Below are 19,921 nucleotides of genomic sequence, written 5' to 3' on the forward strand. Positions count from 1 at the left end.
GCAAGCCAGTTCACCCTCTAGTGCCTCTCAGAACCACTCTGTGAGGGAATGTGTAAGAGAATGCCAGTCTCCCCTAATGAAACCCCCTCCCTGGGCCACCTTAAGAAGCCAGGGCCCCTAGTACACAGTAGACGGGGAGAGGTGCGGAGTTCAAGCACAGCAGATAAAACCTCATTCTAGAAACAAGTCAAAGAGGCCCTGGGAAGAGAGGAGCAGCCCTCAAGCTTATGTCTCCACAATCTATGGGCAAAAGACCACCAAATTAACAGGGTCTCTGATTTGCGAGAGATTTTACTGGCATAGTACTAAGCCTGTGAAGCAACAGGTTTCCATACATTTGATGAAGTAACAGAATTTTCTGTTTACCTTTATATCTTATCTGGCTGTTTCTGTGAGGTCTCACAGAAGGCCCTCGCTCATGCTACCACACACTCTATACCTGAAACGTAGTTTGCCTTGAGCTCAGATTTGGAAAAATGAGTAACTTATTTAAGAAATATAGCTTTCACTAAACTGAAAATAGAGAGTATGTGGGGAGCTTGAGGGGGCTCAGGACCCCTAATGTTTGTATATGCAGAGCGCTCCTCTGGATAATAACAAACATGGTTTATCTGTAAGATTTCATCCCCCCCCCTAATTATTCTGTGTGCTGCTTTCAAGCCTTGCTAACTAGATCAGGCTGCAAGGTGGCTTTTTGAAATTGTGCAAGGACAGCCATGTGACCCCCCCCCCCCCCCCCCACTCCTCTAGATCCAAAAATATGTTTATGCATTTAGTGTGATTTGTTGGGCAAGTCATGGGAGAAGGGGAAATGGACCTTTTAACTGAGACAGATGTGTGTGTGTGTGGGCGAGAGATCTTGGGAGTGTGTGTCACCGAATGGAAAATAAACCCTGTGTTTTCTGTATTTTTGCTGACCAGTGTTCGGGTCATGCCCAGGGCAAGATACTGTACAAGACAGCTTAAGAATTTGTTGATTGTGAACTTTGTTACAAGCTTTTAAAAAATAAGTACATGCATATAGCGAAGATACATACCTGCAGCAGGTATTCTCCGAGGACAGCAGGCTGATTGTTCTCACGATTGGGTGACGTCCACGGCAGCCCCAGGAACGGAAATCTTCCTAGCAACAAAAAGTTTGCTAGAGCCTTCGAGCGCGTGCACCGCGCATACGCGGCCATCTTCCCGTCCGTCGTGCGAGAGTCCCGCTTCAGTTAAATATAAAGCAATAACAAATAGAAAGGACAACTCCAAAGGGGAGGCGGGCGGGGTTTGTGAGAACAATCAGCCTGCTGTCCTCGGAGAATACCTGCTACAGGTATGTATCTTTGCTTTCTCCAAGGACAAGCAGGCTGCTTGTTCTCACGATTGGGGTATCCCTCGCACCCAGGCTCACTCAAAACAACAAAGAAGGTCAATTGGGCCTCGCAACGGCGAAGACATAACAAGGATTGACCTACGAAGCAGAACATCTAACTGAGAGTGCAGCCTGGAACAGAATAAAAATGGGCCTGGGGGGGGGTGGAGTTGGATTCTAAACCCTGAACAGATTCTGCAGCACTGACTGCCCAAACCGACTGTTGCGTTGGCTATCCTGCTGGAAGCAGTAATGAGATGTGAATGTGTGGACTGACGACCACGTCGCAGCCTTGCAAATCTCTTCAATAGTGGCTGACTTCAAGTGGGCCACCGACACTGCCATGGCTCTAACACTATGAGCCGTGACATGACCCTCAAGAGTCAGCCCAGCTTGGGCTGGGCATAAGTGAAGGAAATGCAATCTGCTAGCCAATTAGAAATGGTGCGTTTCCCAACAGCGACTCCCCTTCTGTTGGGATCAAAAGAATCAAACATTTGGGCGGACTGTCTGAAGGGGCTTGTCCGCTCCACATAAAAGGCCAATGCTCTCTTGCAGTCCAATGTATGCAAATGACGTTCAGCAGGGCGGGTATGAGGAGGGGAAAAATGTTGGCAAGACAACTGACTGGTTCAGATGGAACTCCGACACCACCTTTGGCAGGAACTTAGGGTGAGTGTGGAGGACTACTCTGTTGTGATGAAACTTGAGATAAGGAGCATGAACTACCAAGGCTTGAAGTTCACTGACTCTACGAGCTGAAGTAACTGACACCAAGAAAATGACCTTCCAGGTCAAATACTTCAGAAGGCAGGAATTCAGAGGCTTAAAAAGAGGTTTCATCAGCTGGATGAGGACGACTTTGAGATTCCATGACACTGGTGGAGGTTTGACAGAGGGCTTTGACAAAAGCAAACCTCTCGTGAAGCGAACAACTAAAGGCTGTCCAGAGATAGGCTTACCCTCTACACGATAATGAAAAGCACTAATTGCACTAAGGTGAACTCTTAAGGAGTTGGTCTTGAGACCAGACTGACAGGTGTAGAAGGTATTCAAGCAGGGTCTGTGTAGGACAAGAGCAAGGATCTAGGGCCTTGCTGTCACACCAGATGGCAAACTTCCTCCATTTAAAAGAGTAACACCCCTTCGTGGAATCTTTTCTGGAAGCAAGACTTGGGAGACACCCATGGAGGCGAAGTCTACGCTCTCAACATCCAGGCCATGAGAGCCAGAGACCAGAGGTTGGGATGCAGAAGCACCCCCTCGTTCTGAGTGATGAGGGTTGGAAAACACTCCATGGTTCTCCGGAGGACAACTCCAGAAGAAGAGTGAACCAAATGTGACGCGGCCAAAAAGGAGCAATCAGAATCACGGTTCTGCGGTCTTGCCTGAGTTTCAGTAAAGTCTTCCCCACCAGGGGTATGGGAGGATATGCATACAGAAGGCCCTTCCCCCAATGAAGAAGAAAGGCTTCTGACGCTAGTCTGTCATGGGCCTGAAGCCTGGAACAGAACTGAGGGACTTGGTGAAACTTTTCGCCACTCAGATCAATCACAAAGGGGTGCCCCACGTTTGGAAGATCTTGCGCACTATGCCCGAGTTGAGCAATCACTCGTGAGGCTGCATGATCCTGCTCAGCCTGTTGACCAGACTGTTTACGGCTGCCAGATATGTGGCTTGGAGAAACATGCCGGGACGGTGAGCCCAAAGCCACATCTGGAAGGCTTCCTGACATAGGGGGCAAGATCCGGTGCCCCCCTGCTTGTTGATGTAGTAGATGGCAACCTGATTGCTGTCTGAATTTGACTAATTTGATTGGCCAGCCGATTTCTGAAAGCCTTTAGAGCGTTCCAGACCGCTCGGAACTCCAGGAGATTGATCTGAAGACCTGATTCCTGGAGGGACCAAGCTCCTTGAGTGTGAAGCCCATCTATATAAGCCCCCCAACCCAGGAGGGATGCATCCGTTGTCAGCACTTTTTGAGGCTGAGGAATTTGAAAGGGATGTCCCAAGGTCAAATTGGATCGAATTGTCCACCACTGAAAGGAATTGTGAAATTCGGTGGACAGCTGGATCGCATCCTCTAGATTCCCTGCAGCCTGATACCACTGGGAAGCTAGGGTCTATTGAGCTGATCACATATGAAGACGGGCCATGAGCGTCACATGAACTGTGGAGGCCATATGGCCCAGAAGTCTCAACACCTGCCGAGCTGTGATCCGCTGAGACGCTCTTGCCATGGAAACTAGAGACAGAAGATTGAATGCTCTCATCTCGGGGAGATAGGTGCGCGCCGTCTGTGAATCTAGCAGAGCTCCAATAAATTCCAGTCTTTGAACAGGAAGAAAATGGGACGGGGTTATTTATTACAAACCCAAGTAGCTCCAGCAGTTGAATAGTCATCTGCATGGACTGTAGAGCTGCTGCCTCCGAGATGTTCTTCACCATCCAATCGTCGAGATAAGGGAACACATGCACTCCCAGTCTGCGTCAACTACTGCCAGGCATTTTGTAAACACCCTGGGTGCAGACGCGAGACCAAAGGGCAGCACACAATACTGGAAGTGCTGCGCTCTCCTCCTGTGAGCTGGAAGTATCGAGATGTGTGTATAAGCGTCCAGAGAGCATAGCCAATCGTTTTGCTGAACTTTTCTTGGACCAAGTATTTGTTCAGGGCCCTTAGGCCTAGGATGGGACGCATTCCCCCTGTTTTCTTTTGCACAAGGAAGTACCTGGAATAGAATCCCAGCCCTTCCTGCCCTGGTGGAACGGGCTCGACCGCATTGGCACTGAGAAGGGCGGACAGTTCCTCTGCAAGTACCTGCCTGTGCTGGAAGCTGAAGGACTGAGCTCCCGGTGGGCAATTTGGAGGTTTGGAGATCAAATTGAGGGAGCATCCTAACCGGACTATTTGGAGAACCCACCGATCGGAGGTTACACGAGGCCACCTTTGGTGAAAAACTTTTAACCTCCCTCCGACCGGTAGATCGTCCGGCACGGACACATGGATAGCGGCTATGAACAGCTGGAGCCAGTCAAAAGCCCGTCCCTTGCTTTTGCTGGGGAGCTGCAGGCCTGTCTGGGCGCACGCTGTTGACGAGAACTAGCACGCTGGGGCTAAGCCTGAGAAGGCTATAGGGAAGGAGGATTGTACCTATGCCTATTATAGGCTTAGGGAGCATTCCTTCTTCCCCAGAAAAAACGTCTACTTGATGAGGTAGAAGATGAAGGTGCCCGGTGGGAGAGATTGTCCATAGCGGTTTCCCGCTGGTGGAGCTGTTCAACCACCTGCTCGACTTTCTCGCCAAAAATATTATCCCCCCGGCTAGGGACATCCGCAATCCGCTGCTGGACTTGATTGTCCAGGTCAGAGACACGCAGCCTTGAGAGTCTGCGCATCACTATACCTGAGCAGCGGCTCTGGTTGCAACATCAAAAGAGTCATAAGCACCCCTGGACAGGAATTTACGACACGCCTTCAGCTGCCTGACCACCTCCTGAAAAGGCCTGGCATGCTCCACAGGGAGCTTGTCCACCAAGTCCGTCAGTTGCTTTACATTGTTCCGCATGTGGATGCTCATATAGAGCTGGTATGACTGAATCTTGGACACAAGCATAGAGGTCTGATAGGCGTTTCTCCCAAACGAGTCAAGAGTTCTAGATTTCCATCCTGGGGGCGCCGAGGCGAAATCTCTAGTACTCCTGGCCCTCTTGAGAGTGGAATCCACAACCATAGAGTCATGAGGTAACTGCGACCTCATCAACTCAGGTTCTCCATGAATCAGATATTGGGACTCAGCTTTTTAGGAGATGGTGGGGTTAGTTAGTGGTTTCTTCCAGTTCTTCAGTAATGTCTCTTTAAGGACATTATGCAGAGGAACAGTGGATGATTCCTAGGTGGCGAAGGATAGTCAAGGACCTCGAGCATCTCAGTCCTGGGCTCCTCCTCTGATACCATAGGGAAGGGAATAGCCACAGACATTTCCCGGACTAATGAAGAGAAAGAAAGACTCTCTGGAGGAGAAAGCTTTCTTTCTGGTGAAGGAGTACGATCAGAGGGAAGACCACAAGACTCCTCGGAAGAGAAATATCTGGGATCTTCTCCCTCATCCCACGAGGCATCCTCCTTGGTATCGGACAAGAGTTCCTGAACTGCAGTCCGAAACTGGGCCCGTCTTGACGCCGAGGAACCATGTCCCCGATGGCGATCACGAGAAGTCGACTCCTGTGCTGGCGGCGATGAAGCTCCTTCCATCGATGTCGATGGAGAGTCGACCTGGGTGGCAGCCTGCGCCGGTGCCACTTGGGGACCTCACCACAGGGCCAGAGCCAGCTGCCGCTTCCATCAACGGTGCCGAAGGCGCAAGCACCCCCGGCACCGGAACAGGCTGACGCAGCAACCCTTCCAGCAAACCTGGAAGAATGGCTCGGATGTGCTCGTCCAGAGTCGCTGTCAAGCACGGCTGCGGGGTCGGTGCAGGAACCTGATCCAGAATCTGTTGAGGTCGAGGAGGCGGTACCGGGCTGTCCGAAGACTGACACCTCCTGAATGGAGGGTGAGCGCTCCTCCCGGCGTCGGCACTTCACGGGTACCGAATCCTTCGACGCCCCGGAGCTCCCAGTACCGTGCTTAGAAGGAGACCGATGACGATGCTTCTTCGCCTTCGCTCGAAGCAAGCCATCGATACTCCTCGGTACCGACGAGGAGGACGTGGAATCCACACGCCTCCTCGGGGTCGGGTCCGAGAGTGGTCGGTCCCAGTGGGCCTGTCCAGCAGGAGTCTTCGAGACAGATGGAGACCCACTCGATGGCTCACTGCTCCCAGTGTGTGGTGTCCAGACAGCTATTACCTGCGCTCCTTATGTCGATGCCATTTCCGGTGCTGATATCGACGCCGCCGACCGCGGTACCGATGTCGACGTCGAACTGGGCGAAGCTCCAAAAAGACAATCCCGAAGAGCTTGTTTCGACGCCTGTGTCCGCTTTTTCAAGCTAAGACACAACTTACATGTGTCTGGGAGATGGTCGGGCCCAAAGCACTGAAGACACCACACATGAGGGTCAGTACCCGAGATCGCCCGGTTGCACCAAGTACACTTCTTGAAGTCACTGGGCGTCCTCGATGACATGGATGGAAAAATCAAAATTCTTGATTGTGCCAAAAAGAAAGGCACAAAAAGGAAATAACCGCGTACGCGTGGCTTCGGAAGCGAAAGAAAACTTAACAGGACCTAACCTAAGAAATAAAGGGTTTTTAAAAAAAATATTAAAGGGAAACAACTTAAATGGAAAGAAAATGAGGGAAAAGGAGACAAAAAAAAACGAAAAATAAGCAAAGGTTCTTTCAGGGGCACAGAGAGAGACCACAAGCAGTCACTCTCTACCGCGGAGAATAAAGAACTGAAGCGGGACTCTCGTGCGACTGGCGGGAAGATGGCCGCACTCGCGTGCTCGAAGACTCTAGCAAACTTTTTGTTGCTAAGAAGATTTCCGTTCCTAGGGCTGCCGTGGACGTCAGGGCAGCCTGCTTGTCCTCGGAGAAAGAATGGTCCCAATTACGATAACTTTAATGGATATCTAGACTTGTATTAATTCTTTGGGCAACATTTTCTGTGTTTCATACAGTTTGAAACCACATTGTATCTGGATAGTGAAAAGGGGAAGTTGGGAACAGTCTGCTAGCTTAACCACAAGGTCAGACGAGTTGCGACTGCTCCTGTGGAGATATGGACTTTTCCACCGGTCTCCTGACTTATTGTGGAGTCTGTGCTGGGGTTTTCTTCAGTGTGTGGACCCAGTCCAGTATAGCAGCTATGATTGACGTGGTGGCCAAGCTTGTCCGTGGGCCTGTGTTACTGGCGGGTGAGAAGCTGGAATGTTTCATTACATTCACCAACCCCCTTTCATCTTTCTCCACATCAGCCAGCAGCGAGATGCTTGCCTGGGCCAGTGCTCAGATCCACTGTCAGTTTCACACTAGTGAAAATCGAGTGCTGCTCCCCCCATCTGAGGACACCAAGCACGATGTCCAGGCTGAGAATGAGACAGTCTTTGTCCCAAATATGGACGAGCGAGGTCAGTGCATTCTCTCCACATCACCAAAGATTCTGTTTTGTGATTTGCGACTGGATCCTGGAGAGTCCAAATCCTACTCGTACTGTGAGACTCTTCCCATTGATTGGCCCCCTTCCTTTCGAGGACAGAGTATGAAGTATGTTTACAAGCTTACTATTGGATGTCAGAGGGTCAACTCTCCAATCAAACTTCTGTGTATGCCCTTCCGGGTCCTGGTTCTGCAAGGTCTGAAAGACTCATAATTTCCCCAGGATGATGACACGGCCCCCTCAAACCCCTTCCTGGATGACGATGAAAGCAAAAGAAAGGATTCCAGATTGGTGGATCTCGCCACTGAGCTACCGATGGTTGCCACGTCACGATGCAACGTGCGCCTATTTAACATCAGTAACAATCGTGGGAAGGTGGGGACCTTCTGCATACTTAAGACTGTGTATAAGATTGGAGAGGATATCATTGGCACAGGAGACATTCCTTGCCTACAGTACTGTGTCAGCCTGCAGATGGAGAGCGTCCAGGGGGAATTTCAGCGGCGCCGAGGACAGCCTGTTTCCTACAGCATGCATACCCAGCACCAGGAATCCTGCCTGCACACTTCCAGGAGCAACTTTAGTCTTCCCATTCTGCTCAGCTCCACTCCGGGCTTTGCTATCAATATCGGTCAGACCATAGGTGTATTGTGTATGTTTTGCCCACAGTGCCTCAGCAGTGGCATGTAACCCGAGTGGAGGAATGGCCTAGTGGTTAGAGCACCGGTCTTGCAATCCAGAGGTGGCTGGTTCAAATCCCACTGCTGCTCCTTGTGATCGTGGGCAAGTCACTTAACCCTCCATTGCCTCAGGTACAAACTTAGATTGTGAGCTCTCCTGGGACAGAGAAATATCCGGAGTACCTGAATATAACTCACCTTGAGCTACTACTGAAAAAGGTGTAAACAAAATCTAAATAAGTAAATAAATAAAAACATAATTTGGAAATGTGATATAAAAAAAAACTGAAGTAGTATGAGGAGGTGGGCTTAGAATTTGTGACATGGTGGGAGAGGTTACTACTAGGTGGATGAAGATAACATGGCTTTGTGACTCAGAGGGAGTGGTGTAGTGGCATAACTGCAATTCTAGGAATTTGGGGTATGAATTGATAATAGGATAAAAGTCAGATATGCTGGATTAGGAAAGTAGATGATTGGTTAGTGGGATGTGCTAAGATGGTAATTAGTTTCTGGGTTGTTGTATAACATATGCTAAGTCTATTGTATAAAAATGAGGGAACTCTATGCAGAGGAGGGACTTTTTTGTTCCTATGGCAGGAAGCTGGCATGGAAATAGAAAAGGTCTCTAATATTTCTTTTCTGTATTTCAGACTTGCTTGAGCTACTATGTACTTGTTTCCAGAATAAACTTTTCTTTTTATTTCACTTCTGAGTAAGTATTATTTGTCTTATTAGTGTAAGAAACAAATCCAACAGCGTGGGTGTTCTAGCTCTAGGTTTGGCTAAGGTGGGTGCAGACCTCAACAAGTGCAACATACAGTTAAACGAAAAACAGTCTTACTTTCCCATGATAATTTTCTTGTTGTTTCCTTTGCTCAGGAAATCCTCAGGAGCTGGTCGTTTTCTTACAACTCTTGTAGGCTTGGGGTCCACAGGCCTATGTGGCAAAAGAAAACAGGCTTTTCCAGTTTTAATGGAAACTTTACAGAAATATTTCATCTTCTATTAGATTAGTTTGAAGCAATTATTTCTATTTAAACTTGCGCCAAAGCAGTTGTACAGTACTAGGAAAATGTTATTAGCAATCTGTTAGAATAAAACAGTGGGTCAAACAACAAAAAATTCCTCTTCCAAAAAGCCCCATGCTTAACTAACATATCTAATTAAAAGGAGAAGGAAGCTGAGAATATACATCCCACCCCAAAAGCCCTGTTTAGTGGCACTGCACATTTATGGAGGGGCTACAATACTATGCCCACACAGGAGTTTGAATGGATACATTTTCCCCATTTCTCAGGATTTTCTTTACCTTTCCTTCACAAAACTTGGACAGCCTTCATTTTTCCATGCATTCCAGTTTTCTTCAGTGTTCAATATGTGCTAAAATAAATTAAACAGGGCTCAATTATTACTTACGAAATCTTTGAATTGTCACACGCATCATTGCTAAACCACACCAGGTCACAATTTATATCACAAACAAATCAGCTAAAATTCAATCACGGAAGTGCTTAGTCAATGGCCATTCTATCACCTCCAGTACTGCTCATCCAGAATACCAAAAATCATAGAACCCTAGAACCCAGTGACAGAAACAAAACACAGGCAGTATGTGGAACAGAAATCCAAATCAAACAGTTTAAAATTAGAAGAGTATTTAGATATTTTAATGCCAAGGATTCTCAACAGTTTTCAGACTCAAAACAGATGGGCTAATTTTCAAAGCACAAAGATCCATAGGTTACAATGTAACTTTTGTAAGTCTAAGTGCTTTGAAAATATGCCTCGCAGTAGCCTAGTTCTTTTATCAACACTGTGGTGTAAACTAGTGTGAGAAACAAGGATTGACAGAGAAAATTCTACATATTTACATAGACTAGACACAGAATGCCTATTTAGTTCTTGATACAATATTGTGCTGAAAATTTGAACATCCCAGTGTTATCATGTCAGCCTTTCCCAACTCAGTTTATGAGATATTCCCCGTATAGGGCATCTGACTGTAAAATCAAGGGAGGACTATTCTTAACACAGACCCCCCCCCCATTTCAAACAAAATGCTTTTTCATATATAATGGCACGAGAAAAAAAAAAAGCAGATGGTTAAAGATGTGAGAGAGGGTAAAGACCAATGTGGGAAAGGGCCTCTGTATCCGAGATACAGAAATGGTATGCGCCTTTGAAGGCCATATGCTCACGCGGGAGGGTCCTCTGACTAACAGATCTGCCACAGGGCACGTTGCTGTTTTTAATCATTGGACTGCTGCTCTGGAATTCTTTGAGAAGTTGTGGTTGGAAATGGAGTATGCTTAGTGTTTAATTTCTGGGTGAAGAGCCTGGAACAGTTAAACCATTTATTTTCAGAAGCCAGAGCAGTGGGGAGTTTGTGTTATGCTGCAGGCTGCCTGCAGGACAGAGGAAAGAAAAGGATGAGCCTGGAGCAGAGCAGTCTGGCTACATTCTAATCAGCCTCTCTTCTCCTGTTGCTCCTGCCCCATCCTCTGACTACCCTCTTTCCCTGATTCCACAGTTCTACTTCCTTTTTGCCTACAAATTAAGTCCCAGATAAGCCAATTCCAGAAAGAACCAAAGGAATTTTTATCTGATGAAGCATCTGGTTAGTTTGTGCATAGATGGGTAGGACCCATACTGGTTGTCAGCAATTGATAGGCAGGTCTGTTTTTAGTTGTTTATGGGTTATGTTTTTCAGCTCTGAATGTGGAATTGTAATCTGCATGATAAATGTGTACTGATAGGGAGAACACAAAGAGAAACATTTCAATTTTGTTGTATCAACTTTATACCCAGCATCTGGAGCCTTCCACTACTCTGTGATCATATTCTTGATAGCCAGGAGAACTGGAAAATCTTTGGTAGGCTTACGGATGCCGTCAAGGAAAGGGTTCTTTGATGCCTCCTGGGCTGCTTGTGATTCAAGGCCCTCACGCCGAGGTGTCCAGTGTCTCCCCTTCCCTTCCTTCTGTTGCCATCTCCCAAGCATGTCCCTTCTTCTTGCTCCCTGCTAGACCTATCTCACCCTTTACAGTACTTGCTACAAAGTCAACCCAGGCCTGTGGATCTAAACCAGAGTCAGTGCATTCAATGCAGGCCCTTGAGCACCCACACATGCTCAAGGCTAGCTGACTTCTACCCTTACAAATTTAGTGTTTTGGAGGAGGTGTATCACAGCAGGCCTGAGTCAAAGCCTCTCACCTACCAGGTTGACTATTGTTTAGTGACACTATCAGACAAGAGGCCCCCCCCCCCCCAAATTATATCACCCTAGGTGGGCACCTAGTCAGCCCTAGGGGTCAGGCCAGCACTGGTTAAACTGAGCCTGCTCATGTTCTGGGTTAGATGGACTACTGGTCTGATCCAGCATGGCTATTCTTATGTTTCTATATTATGTTAAGCTAAGTATCCTGTTTAAAACAGTGGATAACCCAGGTCACAAGTACCTGGAACTATATCAAAAGAATAAAACAGATTTTAAGCTACTTATTCTAGAAAAAAAGTAGTGGATTTTCCCAAGTCCATTTTAATAATGGTTTATGGACTTTTCTTTAAGGAAATTATCCAAACCTTTTTTTAAACCCTGCTAACTGCTTGTACCACATTCTCTGGCAGCGAATTCCAGAGTTTAATTACAGGTTGAGTGAAAAAATATTTACTCTGATTCTAAATTTACTACTTAGCAGCTTCATTGCATGCTCCCTAATCCTTGTAGTGACCAAAATTGCACACAATATTTGAGATGTAGTTACACCATGGAGTGATACAAAAACATTATAATATTCTCAGTTTTGTTTTCCATTCCTTTCCTAATAATTCTTAACATTCTATTTGCTTTCTTAACTGCTGCTAAACACTGAGCAGAGGGTTTCAACGTATCAATAATGACACCTAGATCCTTTTCCTGGGCGGTGACCCATAATGTGGACCCTCACATCATGTAGGTATATTTTGGGTTCCTCTTTCTTACATGTATCACTTTACACTTGTTCATATTAAATGTTATCTACCATAGGATGTCATCTCCCAGTCTTGTAAGGTCCTCTTGCAATTTTTCACAAACCTCTTGCGATTCAATAACTTTGAATAACTGTGTCATCAGCAAATTCAATTACCTCACTAGTTATTCCCATCTCTAGATCATTTATAAATATGTTAAAAAGTAGTGGTCCCAACACAGACCCCTGGGGAACCCCACTATTATTTCTTCTCCATTAAGAATACTGACCATTTAACCCTACTCTGTTTTCTATCTTTTAACCAATTCTTACTCCACAGTAGGACACTACTTTCTATCCCATGACTTTCTAGTTTCTCCAGGAGCCGCTCATGAGGTACATTGTCAAATGCTTTTTAAAAATCCTGATAGACAATATTAACCGGTTCACCTTTATCCACATGTTTATTCACCCCTTCAAAGAAACGTAGCAGATTGGTGAGGCAAGATCCATGCTGATTTTGTTTCATTAATCCCATGCCTATGTATATGTTCAGTAATTTTGTTCTTTATAACAGTCGCTACCATTTTGCCTGGCACCAATGTCAGGCTCATTGATCTGTAATTCCTGGGTCACCTCCGGAAACCCTTTTTAAAAATTGGTGTTAGACGTGCTACCCTCCAATCTTCTGGTACTACGCTTGATTTTAAAAGGTAAATTACAAATTACCAACAATAGCTCTGCAAGTTCAGTTTTTAGTTCCATCAATACTCTGGGATGTATACCACCTGGTCCAGGTGATTTGCTACTCTTTAGTTTGCAGCTCCTCCTCTTGCCATGTTATGATGGATGAAGGTGGATGGGATGGCGTATGCCATGCCGGGGGGGGGGGGGGGGGGGCATGCGGGTGAAAGGTGTGTGATGGGGATAAAGTGTGACATTGGGTGTGGGGGTGGAGGACTCCAGAAAAACTGATGGGTTGGGGCATGCCATGGGGGGGGGGGGGGGGGGAGTAGATGTAGGTGTGTGTGACATGGGAAGGGGGACAGCTGGAATGTGTGTACCATAGGGATTAGGGCAACAAAAAGTAAGGTAGGAAGGGGGAGGAGACCTTGGGGATGAACAGGTCTTGCTGGGAAGGAGAGAACACAGGGTAGTGAATGCTGAGAGCTGCGGGGAGAGAATGAGAAAGGTAGTGAAGGTTGAGGAGTGGGCAGAGAGAACTGTAGAAGGCAGAGAACTGCTAGAGCAGGCTTGTACAAGTTCAGTCCTTGAGGGTTGCAAGCAGACTAGGTTTTCAGGATATCCCTAATGAATACACATAATAAATACACCTTTAAGTAACCACTATTTCAGCATTATAATCAAAAATATTATGTTTTTTTATTTTTTCATATGCTTTTAACACATTTTATCAATTTTCATCATGAGCAATATCAACTCTTATTTCCCTCTACTATATTGACATTCATACACCCATTCATACTATACCTATCCACAATACCCCCAAACTGCACTTATTCTTTCCCACTACAAGACCATAGCATAAACATGAATACACATGAGATCTGCATACAATAGATGTAGTGAGCATGCAAATCTTTCTCATGCTTATCCTGAAAACCTGTACTATTTGTAGCCCTTGAGGACCGAACATGGACAAGCCTGCACTAGAGGGTAGAGAACTGATGAAGAGAAAAGGGTAGGGGAGGGGGAGATGGGATACAAGCTGAGAGAGAAATGGAGAATACCGCTATATAAATATATTTCACTTATACTGAATTACATCATCAAAATTATCTGAGAGACTGGAGTGGAAAGGCCACAATTAAATTGAGCCCAAAGAGACAGACAAGATACAAGCACTTCCTTTGATCTTTTCAAAATACACACACCTTTTGAAAGCAAATACCTCACACACGATTTTTTCCATCATAGAAGCAATATGCATACTTTTCTTTTACCAGAAACATACCTCTATCATTTTGGAAAACCTGTCTCCAACTGGAGGGGTTTCACAAAGCAGCTGTTTGGAAACAAAGTGACAGGTAGTTACTGGACCTTAAAATGTCTTTGGTTGACCATTTCAAAAGTTACAGAAAGAAAATCTATCAAAGCTCTCTGTTCAAAAATACATTATGCAGCTACTTATTTCAGTCAATGTGTGTCTACTAATTTAGGACAGAAGGAGAGATCACAGATAAGCAGAACTACTTTTATACAACACATGCAATACTAGACCCCATTTGCAACGGTATGAGATGAAAGACAAAGTAAAAAAAAAAAATGCTACAGAACTGTCACCAATTTCCTTTTAAGTCTACTGACCTGATGGACTAGTTTTGTAGTGTCCTCGATCCAGAGAGACTGTTCATCAAGAAGAACATAGTTGGAACTGAAAAGATAATATTACTAAGTAATCCTTTCAGTTACAGGCAATAGAGCAATCACCATACTAAACTTATAATCATACTAATCCTTCCATTCATTTTTAGGTTTATATACTGCCTTGCTACCCAAAAAGGAGTCCACAAGACAGCGTTTTTCAATGTAAGGCCCAGGGGGCCAATGGCGGCCCCCAGAGACCACTGGAGTGGCTCCCGTTGTGTATGTTTTTTCCCCCTGCTATTCTGCCTCTGTACCCAGCTCAGAACAATGAAAGGAAATGGATGAGGGGGAAGAGCCGCACACTTGAAGGATAAAGAATTTCTCAATAAACAAAAGACAATGCATTTGGAAATGCTGACAACCTTGAGGATACCCCTCAATGAAGTTTGAAGATGGGCTGGTGGAGATGGATGTCATTGCCACACACTGATCAGCAGGATCGTGGCCCCTCATGGAAGATATTTGGTGGCTCTCTTTCAGCTCATTAGAATCCAAAGTGGGCCCCAGCTTAAAAATTAATGAAGACTATTTCCATAAGATATCTGTGTCCAATGCAATGCCTATATAACTTAAAAAGAACAAGAGACCTAATGGTAGGAAAGCTGTCATTTTCCTCTTCCTCGTATCCTACTCTCCCACCAGGAAGCCATATATATTGAAGTAATACTCCTGAATAACATTCATTTTCATATAATGCCTCGGTGTCATTCCACGCTGATGCAATACTCTGTGTACACATGTTAGTGACAAAATACATTACTCTGTGCTCACTTATGATTCACACAGCAGCTCTCACCTTTTGAACTTGACTTGTCCCTTCAGATACTGGAACAATATCAGATACTGCAGTAGGATGTGGCGGCGAAAGTTACTGTCACTTAGCTGCAAATCCATGAGCTTTAAATTACATGAAGGAAGAACTGTTAAGCATAATGTCAAAGTTCAAATATACAGATGTTACAACTATAGAATGCTGAGGGCTTTCATTTCTCTAAGAAAGATGGCCTTTCTATAACATAACAGAACTCCAGCTTTTCGGGGATTTATGCACAAGGCTCTTCCAATTGTAATAACTGCCCTTCAGGTTTGATCAGCAAACTTAACACATTTATATAAAATATTCAAAAAATATCATTAATCACCTAGCAGACCCGCAGCTAAAGATCATGTGATTTACTATGACTGATTTCCTTAAGATGGCTTCTCATCTTAAGAATTCCCTCTTCTTGTATACCAAACTTTAGGTTCCTTCTGTTCTGATTCCTACCATAAGACAGTAGCAAAACAAACTACTATTCAACTACAGAAGACAGCCAAGTTGTAAACAGGTTTTTGGATTTGCCCTGACCATGACATATGGATCTTCACGAGAACATGGTCCCAAGAAACAAACAGGCAAATGGTCCACAAGGGTCAGACCAGCATAGGGTCCAGTAGACAAATCCAAAGTACTTTTATTGGCAACAGACATGACTGCCCCCAGCACAACGAGAAAGGCACATGCCTACTGTGTGACTGGTAAGGCTCCAATGAACTGCAATTGCTGAACTGGGAGCAGATGAACTTGGGGTTGTTTAAAATGAACCCTAGTGCATAGCACCCAAATAGTTCTCCGCATAGATTCCTGAGCACCGTTCTTCGACATGCACTTCACCAGCCAATCATCCAGGTAGGGAAACACATGGACTCCCAATGTGCACAGTGACTAGACATTTTGTGAAAACTCAGGAGCGCCAGTTTAAATACCGCAGCCATCTTGGAGCAGGGAATCGAATGTAAAAAAACTTTAGAAAAGAAAGATATGCAAGGAGAAAGATAAATAGCCTGAAGCAGCGAAGACATTTGCGAAACAAGACGTTCATGTCAAGGAGAGGAACAACGGATCACAAGAAGAAGAACAATGTTTTCAATCCACACGAATTATAATTAGTGGAAGGCATGGAAAGCCCGTCGGAGAAATCAGCAGTGCATATCCACAATAAAAGGAAGAAAGCTCAGTTGAGAGAAAAGCAGAGAGAGGAGATATATCAACACCAGATGGCTGGAAAATACAAAAGAAAACACAAAATAAGTGTGGGTTTTGTATAGGGCAGTAGAATTACTGTAAGAGAAAATGTATTAACATGTGGTGTAAACATAAAGACATTATGAGTGAATTTAGTGTCTGATAGCTGAAGGAATGTGTTTTCACAGGGTGTAGAAATTTAAATTGACCAACAGTGTAACATGAATGGTTTTTCTCAGTAGGAGTTTTTTTTCACTGATGTTTACATTGGGGGCAAACAAAAACAGGACCAATGATAAGACTGACTCCACACAGTTTCCTGGAATCCTTTTGAAAAGAAGGTTCTTTTACACCCGAGAGGGTGATAGACCAGGAGTGGAATTTTTGAGGTTTGGTTAATAACTGTATGTAATTAATAGTTATGCTCATGTGAAAACAACATTCAAAGTATCCTTGGAATTAACCCAAAATAGATGGTATACTACTTGCAATAACTACACAATATGTAATAGAACATTATAATTGGTAGTGAAGGGTAAGGCAAAGTTGTAACATATAGATGAGTAAAAAAGTAGGAAGAATTAGAAAGTAAGGTGACTGATTTGAAGAAAGTTTCACATGAGGTCAGAGAGATGGTTAAATATCATCTCAGCTAGGGCAGGAGTGGATAAACACGTTCTGCTGCAGTATGTGCAGTCCGAGTCAATCATTGTGTGTGTGAGTGAGACTAACAAGTTAGTTACTTCTTCCATTAAAGCCTGGTTGAAGAGCCAATCTTTCACCTGCTTCCTGAAGTACAGATAGTCTTGTGTTAAGCGGCGCCTTTCAGGCAATGCATTCCAGAGTGTGGGGGCTACTCTGGAGACGGCTCGCTAGCAGGTATTACATCGTGTAATGTCTTTTGGAGAGGGTGTAGTTAGTGAAAGTCCTTGGGAGGACCTCAGTGTCATTGGCGGGGTGTGGCAAATCATCCTGTTCTTCAGATACTCGGGGCCATTTCCTTTCAGGGCCTTGAAGATCAGATATAGAGTTTTAAATTTAGCCCTGTATTGTACTGGTACCCAATGAAGTTTTTGCAAAAATGGTGTGATGTGGTCATGTCGCTTGCAATCTTCTCTGAGTCTTGCTGCTGCATTCTGAATCAACTGGAGCTGGTGCAGGCCCTTTGTAGTTGGACCATTGTATAGTGCATTGCAGTAATCCAGTCCCGATGTTACCGTGGCATGCACAACTGGGGTAAGATTTACCTTCTCGGTGTAAGGAGAGAGGCAGCATAGATGTCGCAAATAGTAGAAGCAGTTCTTGAAGGTTGTTTGGATTTGGGGAATCAGAGTAAGTGTTGAATCTAACTGTATTCCAAGGTTCCTGACTTGTGATTTGAGGGGGAGTTCATACTTCCTAAAAGGGAGTTTGATGCCAGGTATGTATCCACATGTGTTAGGGACCCAGAAAAGCTCAGTTTTACTTGGGTTCAGACAAGGTTTGTTGTGTTTAGCCCATTCTTGAATTGATGTTAGACAAGTGTGATGCACAATATTAAGGACTGCTTTTCAGTCTTGCTTTAATCAATAGTACATTTTTAAAATCCCGTCTTTGACCCAAAAGTGACTTTCCTGGTACATCTCAAAGAACAATGTATGAGATAAGGCACACTCAAGAACAATGTATGAGATAAGGCACACTCAAGAACAATGTATGAGATAAGGCACCTCTCAAGAACAGGTTGGACTGCCTCTGAAGGCAGCTTGTGCAGGAGGGGGGAGCGGGGTATGTTTGAGGTTCGGGAGATAATCCACCTGGCCAGTGGTTTGTTTACCTGAACTGAGAGCATATGATTGAAACCTCATACATTCCTGGATAAGTTTTAGCTTAATAAAAAGGGGGCTTTTGCATAGAACATGTCTAATGGAACTACAGGTGGTGCTCAATGAGTTGTTACACCAAAGAGCCACCAAATCCTTAGCCTATTATAAATACCAGTTATACAAGCACGGAAATAAAACGGGCCGCTTATTGGCCAGATTGGCGTGCCCTAAGGGGGGGGGGGGGGGGGGGGGGGGGGGGGGGGGGGGGGAGGGTGCTACAGTTGAATGATGGCCACGGGGGGAAAGTGCGTGCGGATGGGGCTATATGTGAGGTTTTCCATAAGTTTTATAGCCAATTGTATGAAGAGCCTCTAGATCAAGGGCTCCCAGGGACTTTTATCTGAACAACCTTAACTTACCCTCCCTGAGACAGCACGATGTGAGGAAACTAAACCGCCCTGTGCAGGAAGAGGAGGTAGCTTTGGTAATAGCAAGGAGCCCGCTACTCAAAGCACCTGGCCCAGACGGATTACGGATAGAATTTTATAAGATGCTGGGGGAAGACATAATAATACCACCCCTGATTCGGTACTTTAATAGAATAATCGATATGGAGGAAATGCCGCCCCATCTGGCGTTGGCACAGATTGTAGTTCTGCCAAAACCAGGCAAAGACCTGGAGCAGCCAGAGTCCTATCGTCCTATCTCTCTGCTGAACGTAGAGGCAAAAATACTGGCTAAGCTCATGGCTAATCATATGGGAAGGGTATTGCCGGGACTAGTGCATGAGGCGCAGGTGGGTTTCGTGGAAGGGCGAACAGTGGCAAAAAAACCTTAGGAAGATATTAACAGCATTGGAGATGAGGAGTAGGAGAGGGACACCATCCTTACTTATAAGTTTCGACGCCGAAAAGGCGTTCGATAAGGTCCATTGGGATTTCCTGTTCGCCACACTGGTGGCATATGGTTTTACCGGGCGGTTCTTATCAGCAGTGCGGGCCCTATACCATTCCCCTCAGGCCCGGATTTTGGTAAACGGGATAGAGTCATGGACCTTTCCAATATTCAGTGGAACGAGACAGGGATGCCCACTGTCCCCCCTTTTATTTGTACTGTCTTTAGACCCCCTGATTCTGGACATCATAGACATCCCTTCGGTAAAGGGGATAGAGGTAGGACCATTTCAGTTTAGCATAGCGGCTTTTGCGGATGATCTACTGGTACTGCTGACAGACCCGCAGGCCTCTTTTAAGGCTCTAATGGAAATCATGAGAGAATATGGTGATTTTGCGGGTCTACGTTTAAATTTAACTAAGTCAGAGGCACTGGCATCGTCCGCAGAAGTGAAGCGAATGATGGGTCAGGACTTTCCCCTGAGTTGGGCGGAGGACTCGTTTAAGTATCTGGGAATTCGGCTGGCCCTGGACCTGAGGACACTGCATGCTATAAATTATACGGCTCTTTTGGGGGATACTAAGAAGCAGCTGGAGAAGTGGGGATCCCTCCCCCTATCGCTGAGGGGCAGGGTGAATCAGATACAGATGATCATATTTCCTCGATGGCTGTACCTGTTGCAGACATTGCCGATTCGATTGTCACGGAAAGACTTGAAAAGTATACATAGGTCC

At 45.4% G+C, this 19,921-nt stretch overlaps 1 protein-coding gene and 1 pseudogene across 1 annotated transcript in view; one reads left to right on the top strand and one right to left on the bottom strand.

Moving 5' to 3' along the window:
- THOC1 (THO complex 1) overlaps positions 1-19,921 on the bottom strand; it is a 131,635-nt gene that overhangs the window by 37,155 nt on the left and 74,559 nt on the right. Inside the window, exons 12-16 of the mRNA XM_030212935.1 lie at positions 15,280-15,380; positions 14,424-14,490; positions 14,071-14,121; positions 9,455-9,525; positions 8,987-9,082 (exon numbers count right to left, since the gene is read on the bottom strand). Coding sequence (XP_030068795.1) covers positions 8,987-9,082; positions 9,455-9,525; positions 14,071-14,121; positions 14,424-14,490; positions 15,280-15,380 — 386 coding nt within the window. The remainder of the gene's footprint in view (positions 1-8,986; positions 9,083-9,454; positions 9,526-14,070; positions 14,122-14,423; positions 14,491-15,279; positions 15,381-19,921) is intronic.
- LOC115460094 lies at positions 7,117-8,152 on the top strand (annotated as a pseudogene).

The sequence above is a fragment of the Microcaecilia unicolor genome, chromosome 1 (genome assembly GCF_901765095.1).
Source record: "Microcaecilia unicolor chromosome 1, aMicUni1.1, whole genome shotgun sequence".
Taxonomy (NCBI): Eukaryota; Metazoa; Chordata; class Amphibia; order Gymnophiona; family Siphonopidae; genus Microcaecilia; species Microcaecilia unicolor.